Source organism: Electrophorus electricus, chromosome 19, assembly GCF_041902795.1.
Source record: "Electrophorus electricus isolate QZ-2024a chromosome 19, ASM4190279v1, whole genome shotgun sequence".
Taxonomy (NCBI): Eukaryota; Metazoa; Chordata; class Actinopteri; order Gymnotiformes; family Gymnotidae; genus Electrophorus; species Electrophorus electricus.
Genome location: NC_137515.1, coordinates 20,775,001 through 20,802,378, shown reverse-complemented (window position 1 = coordinate 20,802,378; position 27,378 = coordinate 20,775,001). Strand labels below are relative to the sequence as shown.

At 44.7% G+C, this 27,378-nt stretch overlaps 1 protein-coding gene across 1 annotated transcript in view; it reads left to right on the top strand.

Annotated features, from left to right (window-relative positions):
- Positions 1-1,599: 1,599 nt before the first annotated feature.
- The window catches only part of LOC113587411 (leucine-rich repeat transmembrane neuronal protein 4), a 94,342-nt gene continuing 68,563 nt past the window's right edge, over positions 1,600-27,378 (top strand). Inside the window, exons 1-2 of the mRNA XM_027026065.3 lie at positions 1,600-2,247; positions 6,301-7,853. Coding sequence (XP_026881866.2) covers positions 2,244-2,247; positions 6,301-7,853 — 1,557 coding nt within the window. The 5' untranslated portion in view covers positions 1,600-2,243. The remainder of the gene's footprint in view (positions 2,248-6,300; positions 7,854-27,378) is intronic.

The following is a 27,378-nucleotide window of genomic DNA, read 5'->3' as shown; positions in this document are numbered from 1 at the left end:
CTTCCTCAGCCCATAGACTACAACAGGTCTCCGGTTTTTGCGGTGCATCACATCCTGGATTCTAGGAGGAGGGGTGGCTCACTACAATACTTGGTGGACTGGGAGGGATTCGGCCCTGAGGAACAAAGCTGGGTCCCTCGTAGAGATGTACTGGATCCTGGTCTCATCTCAGACTTCCATGCGAGATACCTGGACAGACAGGCCCCCCATCCATGGGGTCGCCCTCGCCACATTCCTACAGATGGAGCCCGCACTAGACCGGTGTCCACCGTGCTGACTCGGGGAAGTCACGGTTGACCTCGTGCCTTGGCCAGCCCAGACTCTTTGGGGGAGGGTACTGTCATGAGGCCAGATCCCAGTGCAGACTACAATACCCAGCAGCCTATTCTTCATCCAGTCAACGACGTGACCAATCGGAGGCATTTAATCAGATCTGTTTCGCCAAAGTATTGAACCCACCTGTAGGTCCTAATTTATAGTGTATATAAGAAGGTTTCAGACTCACAGTTTTTGTGAAGTATTGCCTACAGTTCATCTCTAAGCATAACGAGCGTTCTTTTTGGATAGTCTTTCTGTGAATCGTACCCTGTTTTCGTATTTCTGGTTTTTGTCTTTTTGCCTACCCCTGTCGTTTTTATTGCCTGGTTCTTTGTATCTTTGCTCGTTTGGTTTCGGACTTGGACTTGCTCTTTCTTTACGTCTTGAATTGCCCCTTTTGTACCTTGGATTATTCCCCTATCCCTGTACTATTAATAAATCACCTCCTTTTTTCATATCCACAAGCGTCTGGTTTTGCCCAACTATTGACAGTAAGGAATATTAAGTAAGGAATATAAGTAAGGAATGTCAGTAAGGAATATAAGTAAGGAATGAATGTTCGCAGAGGAGCAGAAGGTGCTGGGCCTTGTTTGGAGAAATTTGCTGAGGATTATCAACAATCATGGACAGCATGAAATTCTCAGTTGTCACCCAGAATGTGGTTTTATTGTTTTTATCTGCATCTGCATCTATTTGTGATATTAGCAGTACAAACAGCTAATAACCTATATTAATAACCTAAATATAATGACAGAAATTATGTAAAAGTTGTTGGGAAATCCAGTGCAGTGAGTTTTTTTCCCAGTCGCAGTTCCTTTGAGGTACATGAAGCAGCCAGTCAGGAGGAAGAGGTGGCAGAGCTGAGGTGGGCGTTACCATGACCTATTATAAAAGTACAGCACAGGCTGCTGAAAACTAGCCCCGCCCCGTTTCAGTAGTCTCCAGCTGTTACGTTAACATGGCTGATAATGTCAAACCTAGAAATGAGCAAGTGAGGTTAATACATTTACATCTACAATTAGCTTATACATTTTAAAGACTGTTTAAGAATTCCTTTGAAACGCCTTGAACGCACATGGATCGGACGCTCTCTCTTTGCATGTGTGCTTGTTTACCTTTGTGTGCGTGTGTGTCACTCCATGAATCGCCTTCCCAATTCAGCTCGGATCTCTTATGTGTGTGTGTGTGTGTGTGTGAGGGGGGGGTTCTCTGGTGCAGAACGCTTCGCCAGAAGAGGGCATTCGGATTCTGTCTAACAAAGTTACCGCGCGACAGGCGGCCGTAACGGTACCCAGTCCGACTACAGCTCCAGGCATGCTTTCACGAAGACTGAGAATGGACTCAATCACCCTGGATACGGAGATTCTTTGCTCTAATACTCAAAAGTGGTTTTACTTGCCTTTTTTGGAGTGGATTGTAAAACGACAGAATTTCAAGCCGACGCAGAGAATTTAGGATTTGTGCATAGTCGCATCCTCTCAGGAGAGACGCTGTTTGCGCAATATGCCCCAGTAATTACTCAGATCGAGACAAGAACGTTTGCTTGGATCTGTTTGAGTTTTCCGGATGAGTTATCAGAAAAAACCTGTCATGAGGGACAGTTGTGCTCCCTGGCGTTTTTCGTTATTTGAGCTTCAAAATCTCGGATAAATTGTATTTTTCGCGCGAATGTTTACGAGGACTCGCTATGTTTAAGTTTGTCAGAGAAGGTACGACATGCTGCATGGTCAAACTGGGGGAACTGACGGATATCGGGAAGCTTTGGCGCTGGAGGTCTACAGTCAGGCAGGTGCCCTGTGAGATCAGCGGCTGCGCGGAACTGCTTCGCCTCGCCGACTAGAACCGAACCGTCTTGGAAGACTCGTGCCATGCGGATTCGGACGTCGGACAGCAGACGGCTCTAAACGTGCGAAGAGGCGACAGTGATGAGTAAGTTTGGAAATGTTCCCTCTGACACTAATGGACCACAAGACTGAGTTGCATGTTTTGTCGATATAAAAAGGCAATAGTCCTGTTTCTGTCTGATCACAGAGGAATTTCCTCTAGGGTTAGCGGTCCGTTCCTATAGGATGTGTGGGATCAAACAGTAGAAATTGTTGGTTTTAACAAACCGCCAAACAGAATTAGTTTTGGCAATTCGATTCTGTTTTGCGTTTCCTCGTCACCTCGTTGTTTCCCGAGTGCCGTTTCCGTGTGCATATATACCTGAACATCGCGCAAGTTTTTGACTCAACCCTGTGAATCCTACTTATTTGTTAAAACTAGCATTTTAGCAGAACTCACGAGCTACACGCACCTGCACACTTCTTCATCTTTAGGCTGGTTTCAGCTGAGCGCGCTAGATCATCGTTTGACACTCGTGTGCTAATCGAACACCATTTTGGAAGCCAGTCAACTTTGCACCGCGCAGCTGTTCATTAAGCCAGTTTAGAGCTGCTTCCGTAACTGCATTTTCTTCTGCTACAGCTATGCAGACTTTGTTTTTTTCTCTTTGTAACACACTGTGGAATCTGTAAGTGTGTGTGTGTGTGTGTGTGTGTGTGTGTGTGTGTGTGTGTGCGCGCGCGCGCGTGGTTAGGTGGGTGGATGGGTGTCGGATAAAGAGGACGCGCTTTTGATAGATATGTCGAGAGCTTTAAATGTAACATTTGCCCGAGACATTTTATTACATACTAGCCATAATTTGTTTATATTCAGCGTTTGACCATGTCCGCGAGCTTCGTCCCTTCTCTATACAGTTCGTATTTCAGTATAAACGCGCAATCAACAGTGTTTTTCATATCATGAGAAGGTGCAGTGCAACAGGGGAGTAAGACGCCGCTCTGCACCGGTGTGCAAAATTCACAGGCCCCCAACGCTCTCGCACTGAAGAAGATGTCAGGGAATCTGACGCTTTAATAGAGATGCTTAACACCGAGCCACTTGTTTATTTATTTGCACAAACGTTTCGCAGCAATAAGTTATTTTTTTAGTAATATGTTTCTTAATCAGATACACTGGTTACGTTGCTGTTTTTCCCTCTACTATATCTATTATTTTATCACGCACAACAATTCAGTGCAACCCTTCTCGCTGCACTGGCTACTAACGCACGAGACGGATGCGACCCACTGATTATTCCTTCGTTAGGAGTAGCGGTAATACGGCCAAGGGCACGGGACTGCGGCACGTGACAGGCAATTTTTCAACCTAACACCGATTGACAAACTGGGCAAAAGAGTAACGTCCCTTTCTGTGTGGTGGTTTTAACAACTTCGTTGCACGAAATCATCACCACCAGCGACAGTGTTTTGAAACGTCGTTGGCTTTTTGAAGATGAGCAATGTGAAGAAAAATCAACATTTGTCATTCATTACCACAGCTGAATCATTCCTGCAGATTTTAAGCATTTAATTAAAAAACAAAAAAAACCAAAAAACAAAGCTTATAATTTCCAGGAATCTTGTTTGTGTATATAAAATCACGCACGCACGCAAGCGCACGCGTGTGTGTGTGTGTGTGTGTGTGTGTGTGTGTGTGTGTGTGTGTGTGTGTGTGTGTACAGATGTATCGGATGCTCTGTTCAGTAATGATGATCTTTGAGACCCTGAGATAGGGTTACGGTTAAGATAGCTGGGCCCTGCTCCTCAAAGCGTTACAATAATTACTGTCACAGATGTATCGTTAAGACGAAGAAAAGGCCACTACAAGTATTAGATACAGAAATTGTAAGCATGTTGCAGATTAGAACGTTTACACTCAGAAACATTCTTAATGACTAATGTGTCATGAACATTATGTCAGTGAATAGCAAGAAAATCGTGTGTGTGTGTGTGTGTGTGTGTGTGTGTGTAGGTAATATGCTGATATGTGCAGGTCGTGTGTGTTTGTAGGTCATGTGTAGTTCATTCGTGTGTGTGTGTGTGTGTGTGTGTGTGTGTGTCAGGTATTGGTGTGTGTAGGTCATGTGCTGGTGTGTGTACCAGCTTCAAGTCTCATGGAAGACAAGCATGGAGACTGTTCTCTGTCCTGGCTCTTAGATGTTGGAATGAACTTCCGCTTGCTGTCTGGACAGAAGAGTCCCTTGCAGTCTTCAGACGCAGACTGAATACCCATCTAGTCATGAAATATTTAAATTACCACTGACCCTGCTCCTATGTTGACTAACTGAAACTCTAGTACTTATTGTAGGGTTTTGTTTATTACACTGATGTTGACTAACAAACTGTAGTACTAGAGTATTGTTTATTACACTTATCATTGTCTAAGATAGACCTTATATATTTTACATTTCTAGGCATCAGCAGTGATCCCTGTATTTCTACAGTATTCTAAATCATTGGTATCTTTGCAACTTTGGAGGGTTAAACAGGATGCAAGGACAAAGTACGTTGAACAAAAACATACGTTTTAATTTACATATAACATTCACAGCTCAACACACACATACACACTACTTGGGTTAAACACTGACCACCTCAGCAATAGGACACGACTTATATACACGCATGACAGTTATACACAACAAGGATCAGGTGAACACGAGAGGGTGTGGCAATACAGACACATATACACACACACACACACACACATACACAGAGACATTTGAGGGGGGAGGGCCGTACCAAGACAATCTTGGACTCTAACCTACTGTACTGGCTAGGATGTATTCTATGATTAAATGGCAAAGCACTTTTCACTCTGGATAAGACCATCTGCTAAATGCTGGAAATGTAAATGTAGATGAGTTGGTGTGTGTAGGTCATGTGTGTAGGTCATGTACTGGGGTGTGTGTAGGTCATGTGTGTAGGTCATGTACTGGAGTGTGTGTAGGTCATGTGTGTAGGTCATGTACTGGAGTGTGTGTAGGTCATGTGTGTAGGTCATGTACTGGAGTGTGTGTAGGTCATGTGTGTAGGTCATGTACTGGAGTGTGTGTAGGTCATGTGTGTAGGTCATGTACTGGAGTGTGTGTAGGTCATGTGTGTAGGTCATGTGTGTAGGTCATGTGTGTAGGTCATGTGTGTAGGTCATGTACTGGAGTGTGTAGGTCATGTGTGTAGGTCATGTACTGGAGTGTGTAGGTCATGTGTGTAGGTCATGTGTGTAGGTCATGTGTGCAGGTCATGTACTGGTGTGTGCAGGTCATGTACTGGTGTGTGATGATTTATCAGCTGTGTGCTGAAATGCTGCAGTGACACTGGGCTGTGCTGTCCATTCTATGACACATCATCCATTTGGTTCTATCCACATTATCTATTATTTCATATAATGGACAGACAATGTCTGAGGCTCTGGATTAATGGATATTCCTGATTAATAATGCCCTACTTTCATATAATTCAATTTACCAGAACCAATAGCATCTTAGACCTTCATATGTCTGTATAAATCTCTAATACTGATTATAAAACTGCACTCCCATCTAAGCACAGCACTGTAAGAATTAGACTACATGCAAAAAAATACATCTACCTTGCCCCAACCTTTGAACCTGAAAGCCAGCCTTTAATCACATTTTCCTTGCTCATTTCATGTCTTACCTCATATGAGAATGGGCCTTTTTTGTGTATAACATCAATCCAGAGAGACTGGCACAGAAGGCCCAGACAAATGTAATTGATTTGGTTGGCTGAGAGTCATTTAGATAGTGACAGTGGTGTAATAGGATGGCTCCAGTGTGTCTCGTAGGACAGTCTGTTGCAGCGGACACATGTCCAGCCATGTCTCTATGACCCACGTGCTCTGATAGCGGGCTTGACACTGCCAGGGCTGCAAACAAAACTAATACAACAGTCCATAACAGGACTGATTCAAGCAATCAGCTTTGTTATTGTAGACACTGAACATGATGCTTCAAACTAGGCCGAGTTGTAGCTTCACGTCGTTGGCTCATCACAGCTTTGAAATTAACAAAGGTACTTGTGTTCTACAAGAAGAAAACTTGTATTCTGCAAGACGATGAACTCTTAATGTCCCCTGTTTCCTGTTCTGTCACTCCAGGGTCTGCCATGCATCTGCGATGGTTTGTGGTTCCTCTGCTGGTGCAGGCTTGGCTGGCCGCATGTTTCTGTAACGGCGAGCGCCCGTGTCCTCGGAGCTGCCGTTGCGATGGTAAGATCGTTTACTGCGAGTCCAGTGCATTCCGTGACGTACCAAAAAACCTCTCGGGCGGCTGTCAGGGCCTGTCCCTGCGCTACAACAGTCTCGCCAGCCTACGGCCCGGCCAGTTCGTGGGTCTCAACCAGCTCATTTGGCTATATCTAGACCACAACTACATTGCTAATGTGGATGCTCGCGCCTTTCAAGGAATACGGAGGCTGAAGGAGTTGATTTTGAGCTCCAACAAGATTACCGTCCTGCACAACACCACCTTCCATCTGGTGCCAAATCTAAGGAACCTGGATCTGTCCTACAACAAGCTGCAGGCATTGCAGCCCGGCCAGTTCCAGGGCCTACGCAAGCTCATCAGTGTACACATTCGCTCCAACTCTCTGAAGAACCTCCCATCTCGCCTGTTCCAGGACTGCCGCAATCTAGAGTTCCTGGACCTTGGTTATAACCGACTGCGCAGTATTACACGCAATGCTATGTCAGGCCTCCTGAAGCTCACTGAGTTGCATCTTGAGCATAACCAGTTCTCCAAGATCAACTTCTCCAACTTCCCTCGGCTATACAACCTCCGTGCCCTCTACTTGCAGTGGAACCGAATTCGGACCATGAATGAGGGCCTCACATGGACCTGGACCTCCCTGCAGCAGTTGGACCTTTCAGGGAACGATCTCCAGGAGGTTGAGTCTGAGGTGTACCAGTGCATGCCAAACCTGCAGAGACTCAACCTGGACTCCAACAAACTGGTGAACGTATCTCAGGACGCCGTGTCAGCCTGGACATCATTGACCACAATCAGCCTAGCCGGAAACATGTGGGACTGTGGGCCTGCCATCTGCCCCCTAGTGTCCTGGCTCATGAATTTCTATGGAAACAAGGAGACTCCCATGATCTGTGCCTCGCCCAAGGAGGTTCAGGGGGAGAAGGTTATGGATGCAGTGGAAGCCAGCGGAGTGTGCAAGATGGCACCTGTAACACCCTCAGTTGTTAGTGCTCTGTCTACACTTTCTGGGACCCCTGGTTTGAATGGTCACAATCCCATTACCCCCACACTTCAATCTGGGGGTAGCAGAAGGGGCATATCTTTACAGCACCCCACACCATCAAGACCTCCTCAGTCAGATGCCTCTCCACCTGACCTGGAGCCAGTGTCCTTCCACAAGATAGTTGCAGGGAGTGTGGCCCTGTTTTTGTCAGTTACAATGATCTTGCTGGTGATATATGTGTCATGGAAGCGCTACCCGAGCAGTGTCAAACAGCTGCAGGAAAATTCATCCACTGCCCGCAAACGTCGGAAAAAGTCCAGGGAGACTGAACGCACGCTCAGCACCCCTTTGCAGGAGTACTACGTGGACTACAAGCCTTCAAGCTCGGAGGGCACAGATGTTCTGGTGAATGGGTCGGGACCTTGCACCTACACCATCTCTGGCTCTAGAGAATGTGAGGTATGGCTACCTGCTGCTTTTCTAGCAAAAAACATTTTCGCTGTTTGACAAAATAAACAACAAGTCAGTGTAAGTTGTGCTGTGTTTGTGTCGTGGTCTGTTTTTTGTTTGTCCTGCAGAAATATTTGTAGTATGTGTGGGATATGAAACACTTCTAAGTTTATTTGGCTCAGACTGTGCTTTTATGACCTATGTCAAATTGTGTACGTTTGATTTCAATATTTTAAAGCAATGGTTTTTTTTCAACTTCAATTTTGAAAAAGGGTGCTATATTGGCAAGAAATGTGCTGTCACATGAACAAATATGATTTGTTTTCTTGTATGCTTTCTTGGATGAGTTAACCCCAGAAATGCTGTTGTGAAAATAACACATCCTGAGAGGGCTTGAAAAACTCCAGATGTATTCATTTTTCCTGCCAGCACACTTTCAATACATAGTGTAGGCTGATACCAGGAGGGTCTGATGTATTGGAGATACAATGGAGATTTTGGAGTTTTTGGAGATGAGATTTTGGAGTTTGCCCCAACATATTGTTTTGTAGTTTGTAGTTTTTATACAAAACTATACAAATGATATTTCACTGAAATTCACTAAATGCATTAAAATTGATGTAAGTTAATTATTTTAAGAACACCTCCAATACAAAGTCACTGAAGTGTGTTCACATCAGGATAGCTCTCACTACAGTGATGTTCTGGTGTTTGTTCTGGGCTCTCTATTCAATACCTAAAAATTTCTCTTTATGGAGGCAGTTTGCCCACACTGTCAGTTCTTTCTCCATCATATAGTGGGAAGGGCTAGGGGTTAAGCACTAAGCCCATTTGTCTTTGGAAGGAAGAGCTTTGGGGAGAAATTTGGAAGCAGAGTTTGGGACTGAAGAGTGAATACAGACATTCCATCACTACACTTTTCCGTGGTCTGACAAATAAGCAGGAACTGTAAAATAGACTTTAGCTTGCTGGACTGGACTCTGCAGGAATAGACTCTACTGGCTCTCGGTCACTGTTTTTTACTCTAGTGTCTTTGGGTGAAGTTCTACTGGCAGAAGCCTCAGAAGACCTCCTGCTGTTGTGCGTTAGTGACAGGAGTTAATGTTAATAAGTTAATGTTAATGAGGAATCATGGCTGTTAGACCTGTATAGTTGTGTTTACTGATTAATCCATCAGCACAGTGGGAGATCATCATGAGAGTGAGGTTGTGTAGCTGTGGTGTAAACATTTTAACTTAAGCAAAACTAAAATCATATAAGTGATCTACTAGAGAACTACTAACAAATCTATTATTGGGTAGTTATTTTGTTTGACAAGTAGACATGGAAGAGGTTCTTAAAACACAGCCTTTGTCCTCCTGTGAACCCTGTGATCTACATGCTCCAGTATGGTGTGGTGTGGTTTTCCCGCCCATGTGCTCTGTGTTTAATGAGAGGGTTCAAGCCCCTCTGAGGAGAAGGTCTGCTCCAGACAAAAGACCAGGCTGTTTCCTGCAGGCTTCTGTGAGTATTAAAGCCATCTCACACTCTGATCCAATGTTTTTATCTTACCCTTTTTATTGGTGGAGAGGAGTGTTTGGTATTGTTGTTGCTGTGTGTGTGTGTGTGTGTGTGTGTGTGTGTGTGTGTGTGTGATTATTTTTTTGTGGTTAGCTCACTCTGCTTAACCCTGGGAATGGCCTGGCACTATTAGCTGTGGCCGGTACCCTTGGCAGACCCAGACACTTGGGCCAAGAGTTAAATGTAAGCGGCAGGGATGCAGGCTCACAGACTGATAGACGTAATGATAGACAAGTAAGCAGGTGATGATAGACAGGTAAGCAGTTGGGTGGCAGGAGCTGGCAGACAGTAGAAGACGGTCATGGATGCAGGTTGTACAGAGGCGAACAGAACAGCAGCCTGGCAGTGGAATGGGAGGAGTCTCTCCCCCACAGCCTACTGACCTCTGAGGTCTAAGGCCAACAGAGGTAATACTTGTCACTGATTCAGATCATTAAATGAGCAACACCAAAGAATAAAATATTGTGTGTTGACTTGTTAGCTGTTGTGGTGTTGAATTTGTTTGACATATTTCAAAGTCCTGGCTGGATATTGCAGTGGGAGTTAAAGGATCTGTGTTTCTTTGTTTTTTCAGGAGTTTGTACATGTGCTTGTTAAGGTGATGCTTCAAAACGACAGTGTTAATCTTGCTGACAGTTAATGAAAGCCATCGTTTCCAGTTTGCACACATAATAAGACAAAATATAGCTTAGAAAATATAAAATACAGAATATAGGATATGGAATATAGCATATAATATAGCATATAGTATATAATATATAGAATATAACATATAGAGTACAGCATATAATGTAGAATATGTCATATAACATGGCATATATAAGATATAGCATATAACATATAGCATATTGAATATAGCGTCATCATTAGATTCAGATCTCTGTTAGCTGCTTAAGGAGCATTCACACACTCAACAAACAAACAAACAACACAAAAAAAAACACACAAAACAAACAAGCAAAGGAAAAAAAAACTAAAGAACAACTCACTTTGTTAGGGGAGGGGCCAGGAAGGTGAACACTAGTGCACAGGTGAAAAATTAGAAGAGACAAAGGCAAACAGAGGAAGACGATGTGTGAAGCTTTGGAAGCTAATTGAACATAGACTCCTTCACTTTCAGACGCTGGTCATCTGTAGTTTGAGTGGTGAACAGCTCGGTGTGTTTTAAAACAGTACACTTTTACTTCACATTGGATGAGTATAACAAGGTATCCTCAGTCTTGATTGTTCAGAGGTGGCGTTTCTCCAGTTTCATGACAGTTTTTCAACATAATTATATAGTTTAAAAATGTGGAGTGCATTGCACAAACTGGTGTAGCATGCTATGAGTTGCAGACAACAGTGGAAAGAAAAACTGGAGAGTATGAAAAGGTGTTGTGTATATGCCCCTGAGCTTCTGTTCTCTGTTAGCCATTTTAGCTTCTATGTTAGTCAGATTAGCTTCTGTTTTTATGTTAGCCGCGTTTCTGGTCTCTGTTAGCCATTTTATCTGCAGTTCTCTGTTAGCCATTTTATCTGCAGTTCTCTGTTAGCCATTTTATCTGCAATTCTCTGTTAGCCATTTTATCTTCTATTTTATGTGTATCTGTTCTGTCTGCTGAGCTGTCCCTTTAAAGATGGCAGTGGGATAAACAAAACCTGCCATTACATTTAGTCTCTTACTTCATAGAGCCCTCTGTGTTTTGGTAACATTTCTGGTTGTGTGTAATTATAAGCCGTCTTCTTTATCCCAGGCAGGAGTGGAATGCTAGTTGCTCCAGAGCAGGGAGGGTTAGGTGCTCAGTCCTGGCAGCTGTGATTGATTACTTCTGCTCCCTCGCCTGCAGTTTGGTGTTCGCCACGCACGGCAGACTTACGAGCTTTTTCACATCACACCAAGCAGCTAGATTCAAACATACGGTTCAGATTGCTTTGGTCTCAGAGACCCACACTTTTCTGATGCCTTAGTACCTCCAGCGGCTAAACATGAGTGACAAGAAACTGGGGATAAAGAGTGTTTAGGGAAAGAGAGAGAGAGAGAGAGAAAGAGAGAGAGAGGGTGAGAGAGCTTCCATTTCAAGTGATCATCTTGGTAAAACTGACACGTATTTCAACATCCCTTGTAAAGGGTAAAGCCTGAATACGACGTGTTTGCGTAGGACTGTCTCAAAGGGGACGTCAGTGACTGAAGTAACAATGGCCACACTTAGGATTCACTGCTCCAAACATGTATTATCCCTGTGACCAGGGTTCAGTAGTTTGATATTTAAGATATGTTCTAACATGTAGAATCTCACTGAGGTTTAAATCCAGACAGTCTCCACGCGACCACTGCAGATGGAACAAACACAAATTCAAAAAGTAAACAAAATATGAGGCCTTTTTCTTTTAGATTTGGTTGGTAGGTGCATTTGTTCACGTAATACATTTTCAAGTGATCTTTTGTCAACAAAACACACACACACACACACACACACACACACACACACACACACATACAGTAATGAAATACACACACTCAGACCCACACACCTATAGTAATGTAATACACACACTCAGACCCTTACACTCGTACAGTAATTTTGTACACTTACTGCATGAGATTTTTTTTTGTTTGTTTGTTTTTTTTTATAGTGGTTAATGCGTTATTGTATGTAGACATTGAATTAAGACTGAAGTGTTTTTGAAGGTATTTCTCAGGATCACTCAGTATTAATTTTTGCGTGTTCTGAACAGTTTGGCCCGGGGCAGGACTCTTCCAGCCTGCTGTATGCTGTAGTGATGCTACATTTGTTTTAAGAGCTTAACCCTGTGGTCCTTGATGCATGCATATTTTGAATTTCTCTAATTGCTTTATTTAAAAAATAATAAATAAAAACACATTTCATTTTAACAGAATACGACTCAGAATGACATTAATAACCATTAGACTCACCAACGTTTAGTTAACAAATTGGTGTTTCTGTAGCTCTGACCCCAATAAATAATGAAAATGGACTAATCCTCTCAGCAAGAAAAAGTGAGCGTTGAAGATTAAAATGTGTCTGGGACTGAGGATATGAGGAAATCACAGAGACGAGATTAAGGTTAGGGTTAACACATGAGGTAAACACAGAGACGAGATTAAGAGTTAAGGTTAACACGAGGTGAACACAGAGGCGAGATTAAAGGCCATCTCTGTTGCACTGACTGCAAAACAGTTTAGCAGTTGAGGATAATTTTGGAAGATCATTACATCACTCTATCAATTCTTTTTGCACAATGAAAGAACTCAGAAATGACAAGATACACAGTAAAATGTGGTGACAACTTAATACCTTCATTGTTTAGTGACCAGTTGGACACAAACAAACTCTGTGCCAGTTAATACAACACTTTAGGTGTTACCTCAACACTGTGGAGTTTGTTATATGGGTTCCCTGTTCCCCTGAGATGAGAAAAAAACAAATATCTTATGGATCTTTGTGCAGAGAGGGCCATGTTCATAGCAGACTCACCCTCATTCATCTTACATTTAATTACTGAAATATTAAAGCTGGTTCTTATTATGGAGGTCTGAATTGAAGAAGACGGAGAGAATGCATTACAGCAACTGGCAAACAGAGAGAGTTTATAACGTATGTTTGTGGAGAGCTGAGAACACGTGAAGAGATGAGAACACATATGTTTGTGGAGATCTGAGAACACGTGAAGAGCTGAGAACACATATGTTTGTGGAGATTTGAAAACATATGTTTATGGAGATCTGAGAACACGTATGTTTGTATAGGGCTGGTTGTGAGATTGTGCAAGTCCATTCCCAAGAGACGTGTGCCTCTGATTTAGTGGCAGTCACACACTTTAATGTCTGCACTGCACTTTCTGATTTATTAAGACGATCATAAAGTTGCGTCTGGAGACCCGTGTGAAGCTCGGCAGCGTCCCTCCTTAGGGTGACTTACCGCAGGCCGGAAAGCATACAAAAGGCTGACATCACTTCCTTTTACCTCACACACGCACACACACACACACACACATGCACACACTCTTGCGTTATCAGTGATTGTTTCCTTCCATGTGCCCTGATGAACTCTGAGGTCAGTGTAGTTCATACCATCACAACGGGGGCTGATCTAAACAGTTGGGGCTGTTCTAAACACTTTTAAATGCTTTTCTTTGTGCATCTATTGTCTTCATGAATATTCCCAGAGGATCTGAAACCCTGAAATGCCACAGTGAGGCTGTGAATGGAAATGAGCCCATGTGGGACAGCAGTGTGGATCAGATCTACAGTATGGATCAGATCTACAATGTGGATCAGATCTGCATTATGGATCAGATCTGCAGTGTGTGGATCAGATCTGCAGTATGGATAATATCTGCAGTGTGTAGATCAGATCTGCAGTGTGTGGCTCAGATCTGCAGTATTGATCAGGTCTGTAGTGTGTAGGACAGCTCTGCAGTGTGGAATAGATCTACAGTGTGGATCAGATTTACAGTATGTTGATCAGATCTGTATGGATCAGATCTATAGTATGGATGACGTGTGTGTGGATCAGATGATCGCTGCTGTCTCATCTGTGAGGTTTAGATGATCTCTCCTGTCTCATCTGTGAGGTTTAGATGATCTTCACTGTCTCACCTGTGAGGTTTAGATGATCTCTACTGTCACACCAGTGAAGTTTAGATGCAAAGCATCTTGTCCTGCTTGGGATCCTGTGTGTGTGTGTGTGTGTGTGTGTGAGTGAGTGAGCACCACGTGTTCTCAGAAGCCCAAGCTGACTGCCTGCACCGGTAAATATGTTGCTAATTTGTTCTTGACCTTCAGTTCATTTGAGCGCTCCCTCCTAGAAACACCAAAAGAAACACTACAGTTCTGAAATTGTACAACAATGGTAAACATCACACAAATCTATTACCAGCTCATAAAATAACTCATCAACTCAATCTAATATACCTCTGTGATCCACACAGCAAACATTTTCTCTGGAGGAAGAGGCGTAATGATTCTGTTCGTAATGACTGTTTGAACTTTCAGAAGCCCTTCTGGTTGTTATTCTACCCTCATTACCTTTTTGTTTCCCTGCAGTGAAGCTCTAAGCCTTCACTAGAAACAAAGAGCAGAGGGGCTCTGAGGGCTGCTCATGGTGATAGGGGGTTGAGCAAGGATGTGGTTGGAGCTCTGTGAGGTTGGAGGTGGTGGGAGCTCTGTGAGCATGGAGGTGGTTGGAGCTCTGTGAGCATGGAGGTGGTAGGAGCTTTATGAGCATGGAGGTGGTGGGAGCTCTATGAAGATGGAGGTGGTGGGAGCTCTGTGAGGATGGAGGTGGTGGGAGCTCTGTGAGGATGGAGGTGGTGGGAGCTCTGTGAGGATGGAGGTGGTTGGAGCTCTATGAGGATGGAGGTTGTTGGAGCTGTGTGAGGATGGAGGTGGTTGGGGCTCTGTAAGGATGGAGGTGTGGGTGGGTGGAGTTATTCTGAGTTATTCTGAGTTCTATCAGTATGATTTGTGAGGATGGAGGTGTCAGTGTGGTTTGTGAGTGGGGGTTGGAGGAGGAGTTAGTTGGGACCCACAGGGAGTAGAAGAGTTTTGCGACTGGAAGCTTAATTAACCCAGTCTCTCTTAATTAGCCTCTGTCCCCTCTATTATATCCATTCTAGTGTGGACTCTCTCACTCTCTCTTCCTCTCACTCTTTCTTTCTCCATTCTTTTTCTTTGGCCAAGTCTCTTATGCCCTCTCTTAGGTCTGATAACACTCAAAGAAAATTAGTGTTATCAGGCCCTAAACAGAGAGTGTCTCCGTCCTGTCAGAGACACAAAGCAGAGACAGATCCCAACCATGTCTAGACTCAGTAAGATCAGTCAGCTGTAGAAAACGACGCACACAGACCTGACTGTCCAAAGAGGTCAGAACATGTGGTCACTGCATGACATGTGAGGAGGAGACATGCACATTCTTCTTTAGTGTGAAAAATTTTAAAGCCTTTAATACATTTTCACATTAAAAATAGAAAATATAATTCCACAGGTTTTATTAGTAGTAGTAGTATTCCCTCTGTCTCCCTGTCTCTACCTCTTTAGCACTCTCTTTCTCTCCTGATCTCGTGTTGCTGTGGCTTGGAGGGCACAGAGGTGCTCTGGTGTCAGAGACACTGTGTTGCCAGCAGGATCTGTAGGAAGTAACCACAGCAGAGGTCAGCGAGGGGTGGACCCCTCTGATACCTCTGCTCAACACTGTGCTCTCACACTGAACTGTCTAATTTGATCCATTAACAACATAAAACATTGGAGTTATTATTTAAATGGGGCATGACACAGAGACTTCACACTGGATTGGTAAGAGCTACTCTTAAGATGTTGAATTTTCACCTTTTGGGTTATTAAAACCACCAGCACCACCAAGTACCACTGCAAACATTCTCCTTATGTGTGGGGACTGCTGCCCATTGCTTGTTTACTGGTGTGGTATTTAAAGTTGTTTACTGGTATGTATTTAAAATAATGCTAAAGCATTGTCCATTTGTGGTATTATTAAGTCTAGGTTCTGTACATGTATCTTAAATGGAGCTTTCTCACAAAAGAGGCTCAGTAGATGGACGTGTCTCGCTCTGCTACTGGCCATGTGGATGCCAGCGTTCCTTTTTTTTCTTTCTTTACTTTTTTAATAGAGGTCTATTTGTGTATCAAGGTCATCTTCTCACTTTGCTGAGGGTGATCAGGGCCCTCACCAGATCTTTCTTCTTTTTCCTCTTTCATCGTTATCCTTTCTTTATCATCTCTGACCTCCATTTTCCATGAGAGAGGACACTTTGTCTTGGAAAAGCAGGAGCGTGGAGGGGTGGTGGAGCAGGAGAGTGGAGTGGTGGTGGTTGATGAGGGTGGAGGGGTGGTGGAGCAGGAGAGTGGAGTGGTGGTGGTTGATGAGGGTGGAGGGGTGGTGGAGCAGGAGAGTGGAGTGGTGGTGGTTGATGAGGGTGGAGGGGTGGTGGAGCAGGAGAGTGGAGTGGTGGTGGTTGATGAGGGTGGAGGGGTGGTGGAGCAGGAGAGTGGAGTGGTGGTGGTTGATGAGGGTGGAGGGGTGGTGGAGCAGGAGAGTGGAGTGGTGGTGGTTGATGAGGGTGGAGGGGTGGTGGAGCAGGAGAGTGGAGTGGTGGTGGTTGATGAGGGTGGAGGGGTGGTGGAAGAGGAAGGTGTGGAAGCAGGAAGGTGGAGTCATGCTGGGGCTGTAGGGGGCGGCCACAAAACCCAGGACACACCTGCACAGTCCTGCTGACCCTGATACACTACTGAGTCCTGCTGACCCTGACACACAGTCCTGCTGACGCTGACACACTACTGAGTCCTGCTGACCCTGACACACAGTCCTGCTGACCCTGACACACAGTCCTGCTGACCCTGACACACTACTGAGTCCTGCTGAGCCATGACAGATCAGACGTCATGTTTCATTTAGACTGATGGCTGGTAAATGCTATTGCACCTAATTGCAATCACATAGAATCAGGTTAGATTCTGCACTGACAGTTCAGGCAGAGGAATTTTTATTTAGAGAGGACACAGATTTTCTTTTCTTTCCCTAAAAGAACAGAAGGCTCATCAGGGGCTTGTAAGCTTGTAAGTGGCGGATGACATATGATGGATGCAGGGGACATGCATGCCTGTCTCTCCAAGTCATAAAAATCCTTCAGGTGGCATTTCATTGCCCATGGTATGGCATCTGTTGCCGGGGCCTGTTGAGACCTGGGCAGGTTTGGCCCAAGAGCCTGGCTGGTGTCAGTCTGGTGAAATAGGTGTGCAGGTAATGACTGCACACCACCTCCAGTGACAGAACACAGCCTGGCCTCCCTCAAGAGGGAACATGGTGTCAGCTTGATTCTCATCTGCATTGTGGCTGTTCTTGCCTTCCCTGGAGCTTCAAAATTAGCATAGAGAGCTTGTTAACTGTAATATTCTCAAAAGTACTATAGTGCCCAGTAGGTTTAGCAGCATCTGACGTGGTTATTATCTTCTGGCGGACACTAATGGAGTAGTGTGGTGTGCCCAGTCACAATCGTTTCATTCACAAATTCAGCTTTAGTTGCTCATCTTGGGGTTAACAGGGAACCTGACTCCCCAGACCATAGAAACCGAAGTGCAGCGTGAGTTGAGGGGTTTTTTTTGTTTTTTTTTGTTTTTTTTTTAAGCTATGACAATAATAAACATTTATTTAATAAAACTCTTTATTTGTGAGTTCTGCTGGTGGGACCTGTCTCCCTCTCTCCCTCCCTCTCTCTCTCCCTCTCTCTCTCCCTCTCTCTCTCCCTCCCTCTCTCTCTCCCTCTCTCTCTCCCTCTCTCTCTCCCTCTCTCTCTCCCTCTCTCTCTCCCTCTCTCTCTCCCTCCCTCTCTCTCTCCCTCTCTCTCTCCCTCTCTCTCTCCCTCTCTCTCTCTCTCTCTCTCTCTCTCTCTCTGCACTGAGCTATACATGTGGCCTATTTCCAGGAGTCAGGCTCGTTGATGCCCCCTCAGCAGTGGCGCAGGGCCATAAACAGACCCTTTACCGCCCTCCCCTACTGCTTTCCCAAATCAAATCATCCACTTACAGGCCCCTTCGCCAGTGCCCCCTGCCTCCTCGCATCCCTGTCCCTGTGTGACCTTCTCTACTCCATCTCACCCTTTGTTAACTGACTCATAAAGCTTTCTATGAGGTGTGTTCTATTCACTCTTCTCATGGGACTATGCTTGAGATCTATGACCCGTGTTTGCATGGAGGGTTAGGGATTAGTTTTGGGATTAGGATTAGGATTAGGATTAGGGTTAAAAAGGTGATTAAGGCTTCTTTTCTAATGAGCCAGTAAGCAAACTAGCTCTCAGGTGTGATGGGTGAGAATGCCATTTCCTGCTAGAGTCTGTTCCTGCTGGAGGGTCTGTGTCCTGAAGAATAGGGCTAACGTCAGGATCACACCAGCACAGGGGAGCCCGATTCTGCATTCCAGTTTCTGGATACACTTCTCCACGGCCTCCACAGTCCTGGTGCCCTGCAGGCTCACTCTGCCTGGGTAGAATAAGTCTAAATCTAGCCCCTACCCTCTTTCACTCCCACCTCCTTCACTCTCCCTCATCCTTTATGTCGTTTTTGAAAAGAAGAGAGTAGGACAAGAGGACTTTGCCTCTTACTATTATTTTTATCGATTGACATTTTGTGCTTTTGTCTCCTGTTGTGTAGGTTTTGTTCAGTAAAATTCTTACTTTGCACACTGTGGATGTTCTCTAAAGCTACTCTAGAGCACACCAGTTTTAATAGGCAGTTCTTAGGTTAAAGTTCATATTTCAATTCCATCTCCCCAGAGCTGGAATTCATGTGTTGAATATGTTCATCGGTGAAACACTCACTCACCTTCAAACCCAGCTGGCCTGCTGCTCTTAGTGAGATCTCCTCTGTTGCCCACTGCCCTTCTCTTCGTCTTGTAACAGTCAGCTGGTGCAGAGCTGTGTGCAGGGTGGGCACAGAGGGGCAGCGTGGAGACAGGGGTGGGCACAGAGGGGCAGCGTGGAGACAGGGGTGGGCACAGAGGGGCAGCGTGGAGACAGGGGTGGGCACAGAGGGGCAGCGTGGAGACAGGGGTGGGCACAGAGGGGCAGCGTGGAGACAGGGGTGGGCACAGAGGGGCAGCGTGGAGACAGGGGTGGGCACAGAGGGGCAGCGTGGAGACGGGGGTGGGCACAGGGGCAACGTGGAGACAGGGGTGGACACAGAGGGGCAGCGTGGAGACAGGGGTGGGCACAGAGGGGCAGCGTGGAGACAGGGGTACAGAGGTGGGCACAGGTAAGAAAGCATGGGCACAGTAGATAAAGATCTGCTTAGCAGTGTTGCAACTATAGCCCTTTTTCATACAAATTCTGAATTTTGTATTCCAGGGGAGTTGCATGTACGTGCATTTTGTATGTCTTATTTGCCAAGTATAACTAAGGCATAAATAGAGTGTGATTAGGTCAGGAAGATACAGATGGAGAGTGGTGCAATAGAAGTCCCTTCAGTATAGAAGGCCAATGATGAAATCACATATTAGTGTCCATACTTAAGGCCTTGGTAGCGGCTGGCAATTCTCACAGCATTAGTGAGGTCTTCGTGCTCCTGTTGCCATGGTTACATGGATTCATGTTGATGGCCAAACTTTTGAGAGAGTCTCTCTCTCTCTTCCTCTCCCTCCCTTTCCATCTTTTGCAGTCTTTTTTCTTTCTCTATTTCTCCATTGCTCTGTTTGCATACCAATCTGTTTTCAATTTTTTTGGGAACCATTCATCCATCCATCCCTCCATCATTTTTGTTTTTCAGATTTAATCTGCACCTGACATGTCTCCTGCTGAATCTTCATCTTGTCCTAATCAAGGCCTCAGCTCTGGATTGCTTAGCAACTAATCAAACATAAATAAAGCATATGCGTGCAGGGTCAACGCAGAAATGTGGGTGACCTGTCCTCCTCCCACTTGTTTTATGTTTCCCTAAAGTTCCCTGACTTCAGTCACACATAAACACAGAAGTTGGCAGGTGTTACCATCCATAAGGTTCTTAACTTCACAACTCCACTCTAACCTTGACAGCATTTGTCAGGTCTGTATTTTACAATAGGAACTTTCGAGAAAATGCAGAACTATTGCTCTTGTTGCATTCCCAGGGGATGTTACACATTTTACCAGCTTACTGAACGTCATTACTAGTTGACACACAGGCATGGTGCCACATCCAAACGTGTTTATCCTAAACAGCTTTCAAAGAGAATCATCCCAGTCCTCGTTAGTGTGGCTCTTAGCCCAAACAGAAGACAGAACAGATTTGCTCACCCTGTCTCGCCCCTTGGCTTGGGCTGCTGTGTCATACCTTGGCACAGCTCATGGTACAGTAATCTGAGCACCTTATCATCTAACTGCCCATCCACTGTGAGGGCGGCATGAATCATGGCTGGCACTCATCGGCCCCCTTTTGCTCCCAAACTGAAATTCCAACCACAGCCTGCAGCCTCCCACCCATCCCCCACCCAGCTCCACCCAGCTCCACCCATCCAGAAGAGCCCTACACTGGTGTCATTGCTGACTTCCGTTGGGCCCTTTGTGCTGCTGTTGGGTGGCAGCTGGGCCCGGACCTTTGACCCATACCTTGACTGCTCAGAGGTGACTCACTTCTTTTAGGCCCACTAGTTCTGCTGCATATTTATGGACCAGTAGCTTTTGGTCTCTGCTCAAGGTGACTGTACCACCCTCCCGCTTGGGAGCCTCCAGTCGGCCGATTTCTGTGCTTCATCCCACTGACAGAAAAGTCACGCATTTTTTTATTGAGTCATATCACAGCGAGCAGCTGTCTGCAATTTCTTTTCACTGCCCCGCAGGGAGGAATACTTCCTTAGCGATTCTTCCGATACGTATACGTGATGACCTGCGACAGCACCGGAGAGGTGGAGAGGAGGTCCAGACCTCAAATTACAAGGGCAGAGCTTCCTAAATTATTAGCACCGGTGGGGAAATTATCCAAGAGCTCCTTGATTAGGGAGGGAGGCTGGTGAATTTGATGAGTACATCGATTCTCCCCTCATCATGCCGGTTTGCACTGTCGAAACCCTCTATGGTCTCCCTCAATTAGTTCTCTGCCTCAGAGCTCTGTCAGTCCCCATCTGCTCCTGGGTCTGTCAGTGGCTGCTATCCACTGAATGGGCAGGGAACAGAGAAAGAGTCTGAATGAACAGAGTTTCCTGACTTGCTCTGTGGGATGGTTTTGCACTGCTACAGAGACCTTGCTGTCTGGGTTATGATGGGAAGCTCCTTGCCCTGACTCTTTTCCTCAGGCCCTGCATTTATCAGTGAAAACATGGGGCCAGATCTTTTTTCACTGCAGCAGAGGCAATCGGCAACCTGCTCTGTGCTTCCGAACTGGAGCCTCCTATTGGAAGCCAGTGCCAATAGCCTGTTGTTTTCTGTGCCCTGGGGGTGAATCATTCGTGATAAGTTGGCTTCTGAGAAGGAAAGTGTTGCCAAATCCCATGAGAGCTTGGTGTCTCCGGGAGGGCATGAGAGACAAGAGTTCCTTCCTCCTGGCATGTGAATGGCTGTGGTTACACAGCAGAACATGAGATTTTGTTGGTGTTCTAACTTGTGATGCTTTCATCACATTTAGCTGGGAAGAGCACCACAGCTGCCATGCTGATTTGATAAATTCCTCCAAAGTTTTTTATCGGGTTACCTCAAGGTCATATTTTTACAAATGTTAAAATGTCCAAACTTGATCATTTGAAGGATATTGGAGGATCTGAATGATAATTTGAATTGTCACTGAAATTAATAGTTTCTTTGTTGGTTTTCCACAGCAGGCTTAACAACAGCTAGGTTTGGTCTTTATGCTGCTGTAATTACTACCCTCTGGATGAGCAATAAAATGCAAGCTGGTTGTAACAGTTGCCAGAGATTTGTCCCTGAGATGGGTCCCAGAGATGGGTGCCAGAGACGGGTCCCTGAGATGTCTGTGTGAGATGCCTCTTTGAGATCTGGGCACTGCAGTAAATGAGACCAGAGATGGAGCAACAATGTTTAATGACAACTAAAGTCTGGAAACAGAATCCAGATCATAAGCCAACCAAAAAAAGAGTCCAGTATAACCAGCAAAAGTCTGTAACTAATCCAGTTATGCAAAATGTGTATATCTGTATTAGCATGAGGAATGGAGTCAAAATAAGAGGGAATGTTCATACACTGGGGGAGCATGAGAGAGGATTACACTGGCACATGCTTGACCCCACAAAGGACAAGAGAGTCATAGATGCAGCAGGTAATCAGGCTGAGCTGGAGAGTAGCTGAACACAGACTTAGTGTCACAGGATAGCAGTGTGCTAAAATATGCCAGTACTCATTTTGGATAGATGAAACCCACCCACCTCACACAATTTCATTCATTTCAGTTCAGGTTTATTTATGTAGCACTTTCTGTGCTGGATATTGTCACAAAGCAAAGCTTTGCAGAAATCAGGGTCTAAATATTCAGCAACTAAGCCAAGATAAACAGTAGCTGATTACTTGCAGAAGCCCAAGGCACATGTGCAGCCTCTAAGCCAGCAGGACTGACGCAGCAAAACTGACCCAGCAGGACAGACCCAGGTAGAACTGACCCAGGTAGAACTGACCCAGCATAACTGACCCAGCAGGACTCACCCAGAAAACCTAACCCAGCAGGACTGGCCCAGCAAACCTGACCCAGCAGGACTGACCCAGCAGAACTGACCCAGCAAACTTTACCCAGCAGGATTGACCCAGCCGGACTGACCCAGCAAAACTGACCCACTGTATTAGCCATCTGTTCAGGGCTGTCCCAGCTGGCCAGGGTTCTCTACACTCACCTGTGTGACTGCTCTGAGGGACTCAGATCAGACAGACACTGAGAAAGAAAACCCCCATTAACCAGCAAGGTCATGTTTGGAAGAGGTGGAGATACTCCAGTGCCCCAAGCCTGAAAAGCAGACAGTATCGGCTAGGACCCCACAGCGAACAATGGTAGCTTGCATTTGCTAGCTGTTAAGAGGATGTCGATATTAGTGTTGATGATAACAACAACAACATCAACAACAACATCAACAACAATAACAACAGCAGTGATGGCAGCAGTCTGACAGCAGTGGAACCCGGGGCGGTCCCTTCTGCTGGAACATGTGTCGGCTCACATTGGCAAGTTCGAGTGAGTCATCGGGTGGTCTTAATGACTGTAGACGTTTGTTGGCGAGCCATGCATGAAGGAGGGGGCTAGGAACGCTGGGAGCTGTGGAGGTGTTCTCTGAGCCATTTCTGACAGGCGCAGACCTGATGCTGTTCTAACGAGCCTCTTGGTAAATCTCTTTAGCTGTATCCCTGCCCCCACCTCTTTCCACTACCTTTGCTCATCCTTCTGGCTTCCTGGAGTTATAAATAAACTCCTGCCGCATTAACATCCATGTCTGACTAAAGCAGCAGCCTTCACTGTGCACTCAAGAGAACACCGGAGAATTCCGGAGTATTCCTGAGCACTGCATAGGCCAAGAGAGTCGGGCTTTGCTGAAGGCGCAAACACACTTCCTTTCCTTATAGTGTAGTTTGCAACTGAAGTGATCCGTGAAAGTAAACACAAGTCAGAGAGGAGCGTAGCTAAGAGGTCCAAAAAGATAAGGATGGGAGTGAGAGAAAGACAATAAAAGAAGATGTGTGTGTCAGAATTAACAAACAGGAATAAATTGCATTCAATGCCTTAGTTTTTTAATAATAATACATTTCATAATTGTTTTTTATAATGTAAAGAAAATTCATTTTTAAATACTATCAAAGAACTTTGTGAACAAAAACATGTTTTACCGTAGGTAAAAATAACAGATACCTGCCAGAAACCCCATATTCAGAGTAGAAAATGCACTGCTCAGATTTTCTCTGCTAGCACTTTCCTTTCTTCTTACTCCCCTCTTTTCTGTTCCCCTTCATCTTTAATTTAATTTTCCCTTCATCTTTCTGCCCCCTTCCCCTCACTCGTGTACCTGCGGAAGCTCAGAGGTTTGATGCTGTGCAGATAAACTTCCACCAGATGTTGGACACACTGATTAGAGGAGGAGGATGTGGTGGGTGTTGGGATGAGTGATATGGTGAGTGATGGGATGAGTGATGTGATGGGTGTTGGGGTGAGTCATGTGGTGGGTGTTGGGATGAGTGATGTGGTGAGTGGTGGGGTGAGTCATGTGGTGGGTGGTGGGGTGAGTCATGTGGGGTGAGTCATGTGGTGGGGTGAGTCATGTGGTGGGTGGTGGGGTGAGTCATGTGGTGGGTGGTGGGGTGAGTCATGTGGTGGGGTGAGTCATGTGGTGGGTGGTGGGGTGAGTCATGTGGTGGGTGTTTGGTCTCCTGGTAGGAGTCATAGTAGGAGTCATAGTAGGAGTCATAGTAGGAGTCATAGTAGGAGTCCTGGTAGGAGTCTTGGTAGGAGTCCTGGGAGCAGTGTGGTGTTCTGCCTGCTCTGCTTCTATCAGCGGTTCATCCTGCATGGGCCTGCACAGGACTCGCAGCTGCCAGTGCCCGTCAACACGGTGCTGATTGACAGTTTTCAGCACTGATTGATGCAAAGCCTTGCTACTCACGCCAGTCTGCAGGTCCTGGAGCTAATTAAGTGTGTGCCAGCATGTCGATGACTGAACACACACAGAAAAAGAGCAAAGAGCAGGGGAAGTATGAGGCTTGTGAGTGTGCCGTGCTGTCTGGGTCAGTCTGTTTTACGCTTTGGAGGGAAATGTCTATGATTTATGCTGAAGGACAAAAAATTTTTTGTCTGTCTAAAATTTCACAGCTAGCTCAGACAAACTAAAAAAAATACTTGTAGCAGAACAGTCAGGCAGCCTGGAGTTTGTGCTGCAGAGTATGACATGGGAATCTCCAAGAAACAAATGCTCCCTTGTCCTGAATGAAAGTTCAGACTAATATTAATTATTTATGCACTAGCACTTAAATAGCATCACTTACACACACACACACACACACACACACACACACACACACACAGATAGAGAGAGAGTGTGTGTGTGTGTGTGTGTGTGTGTGTGTGTGTGTGTGTGTGAATCATCTAAATTTTGGATGTTTAAAATCTGCATAGCCCTTGGGCTCTGCTAAATTTGAGTGTCTAAATTTGAATGTCTAAATCAGTGTCTAAAACAGACCAAGATGTTTCTGTAGAGGGTTTAGTGGTGCCGTCACTCTGAGGACTCTGAGATCAGTCCCCAGGACTGGGTTAGTGTGAAAGAGTGAACATGATTTACCAGGTCATCAAACAGGTGTATAACTGAGAGATTGAGAAGTGAGGTTTCTAGTCAATTGTGATTTAAATTTAAGGCATAATGTGAAATAAAACCATCTTGAGGCCTGTAAGAGTGAAGATTCAGTCAGATAACCAAAAATGTACAAAAGCATTTACCAGACATAATCCCCCTTTGACTCACCCTGTCACATTTCTCCCTGAAACCATTCAGCATGCCTGTTCCCAATAGTCCCAAGCATAGTCCTTATATACCTCTAGCTCCTCCCTTTAGAATAATCCATTTTATCTACAAGTATAAGAAAATCATAATACATATTTAATTTTCAGCAAATATGTACATTTAATGAATATGTAAACAAGGTAAATATATATATATACATCAATAAGTCATAATTCAATTATTTGTGGCAACTATAATCCTTTAATTTACATTCTCCATGTACATGGTTTAGCTTTTTATTATACATTTAAAAAATCTAATTCAAAATGATAAAAAAGGAGAATAAAATGACCATTCAATTCTCATACAAGTGATAAATGAGTGTTTTTTCAGTTCTTGCTTATTTTAATAATAAAAAAAAATTTAACACGGCATATGTTTTGGAACTAAAAAAAATTAGACTTTTTAAAAAATGCCAGTTAGTGGTTCATAATGATAATCCACTCATGATTGCACTGTATGTACATGTGCATTTGAGATCGGAGTTGTCTAATCTCTCTTTTTTGAAAGTTGTTTGAGTCACATAGTGCTGACTAAGCAAACAGTCTAAGGAAATTCTGCATCCCACAGTTGTTTATTTGAAGTCCTGTCCATGTCCATTTAAGTGTTGTGTGTACTGATCTCTCGTTATGTCCAGCAGAGTCTGGGTGTTCACTCATGTGTGGGGTGGCAGCGTGACGATGAGTATGAAACCAAAGGTGCATTTAAAATGTCAAAGCTCTCTGTGTTTACCCATTATGGAAGCAGTTATTTACCACTAGGCCAGTTCTAAACAGTAGACAATGACAGCACTTTGTGACAGTGTGGCATGGATCTTTATCTGCTATGGCAAGAGTGTTCCCTTAGCAGACCGATTCCAAGGGATTTATTCATTCATGCAGTTCCATGCACAGGATGCAGTTTGATATTAAAATAAAAACCTGGACGTGAAAGACAAAATCTGATAAATATGAGAGTCGTATCTAAAGCCAAATGTTCAAACAGGTAGGACTTGGAAAAGAATATTAGAGTCCTCAACTTGACGGTGTGTTTTAAAAGATTTCCAGCAGATCTTGATACTTTGATCAATACTGCTGCGATTTGTTCCGTGCTTTCAACCGCACACAGAATCAAACATCACACCAGACTCCACCGTTATATTGCGAGCTGGACTGATAATAATAGACACTCAAACAGCTGTAGCGTTTGAAATGGAGGGGTTTCCCTTCAGTGACATGAACAGCATGAGTGAAGGGGTCTATTGATTACTGTGATCCAATTATCTGCAGAAGAATCTGGACCAGAGTGCTGTAGCTGCACATGTGAGGGACCACGCATGTGAGGGAACCTGTATGTAAAGGAACATGTGAAGGAACACATATGTGAAGAAACATGCAAATATTTTAGGGAACACGCATGTGAGGGAACACGCATGTGAGGGAACACGCGTGGATCTCCCATGGACCTTAGATAGCTGATAGCTGGTAGATGCTGTTTGGTTTGTGGCCTACAGACACTGGTCATGGACACTGCAGTATGTATAGACACTGCTGTATGTATGGACACTGTTGGTTCTATGGACACTGCTGTATGTGTGGACATGGTGCCATGCCATCAGCACCAAGGTCATGGGTTCAACTGCAGGAAACAGACATGCTGTCATACTGATAAATATGTACGTTGTTCTGGATAACAGTGTCTCCCACATACTGTAAATACAAGTAACACTATAACAGGTACTGCAGTCAAGGATCTTTTGAATAACTTTACGTCTTGTGCTCCCTGTCACAGCAGCACTGTGTGGGACCCTGAAAGAGTCTCGCTTTAAACCTTGTGATACCTTTATTTACTAGAGTTAGTTGTTAAAATCACATTTCCACTGGATCACTGCTGGGAGCATAGACACAATATTAAAATACAATACTCAAAGTCACACACACAACCAAGTAGCTATTGTATTATCTATGATATTACCTGTGGCAGTATGGCATAGAGTTTTAAGGATAACATCATGCTGTATTGTTTTAATTATAAGA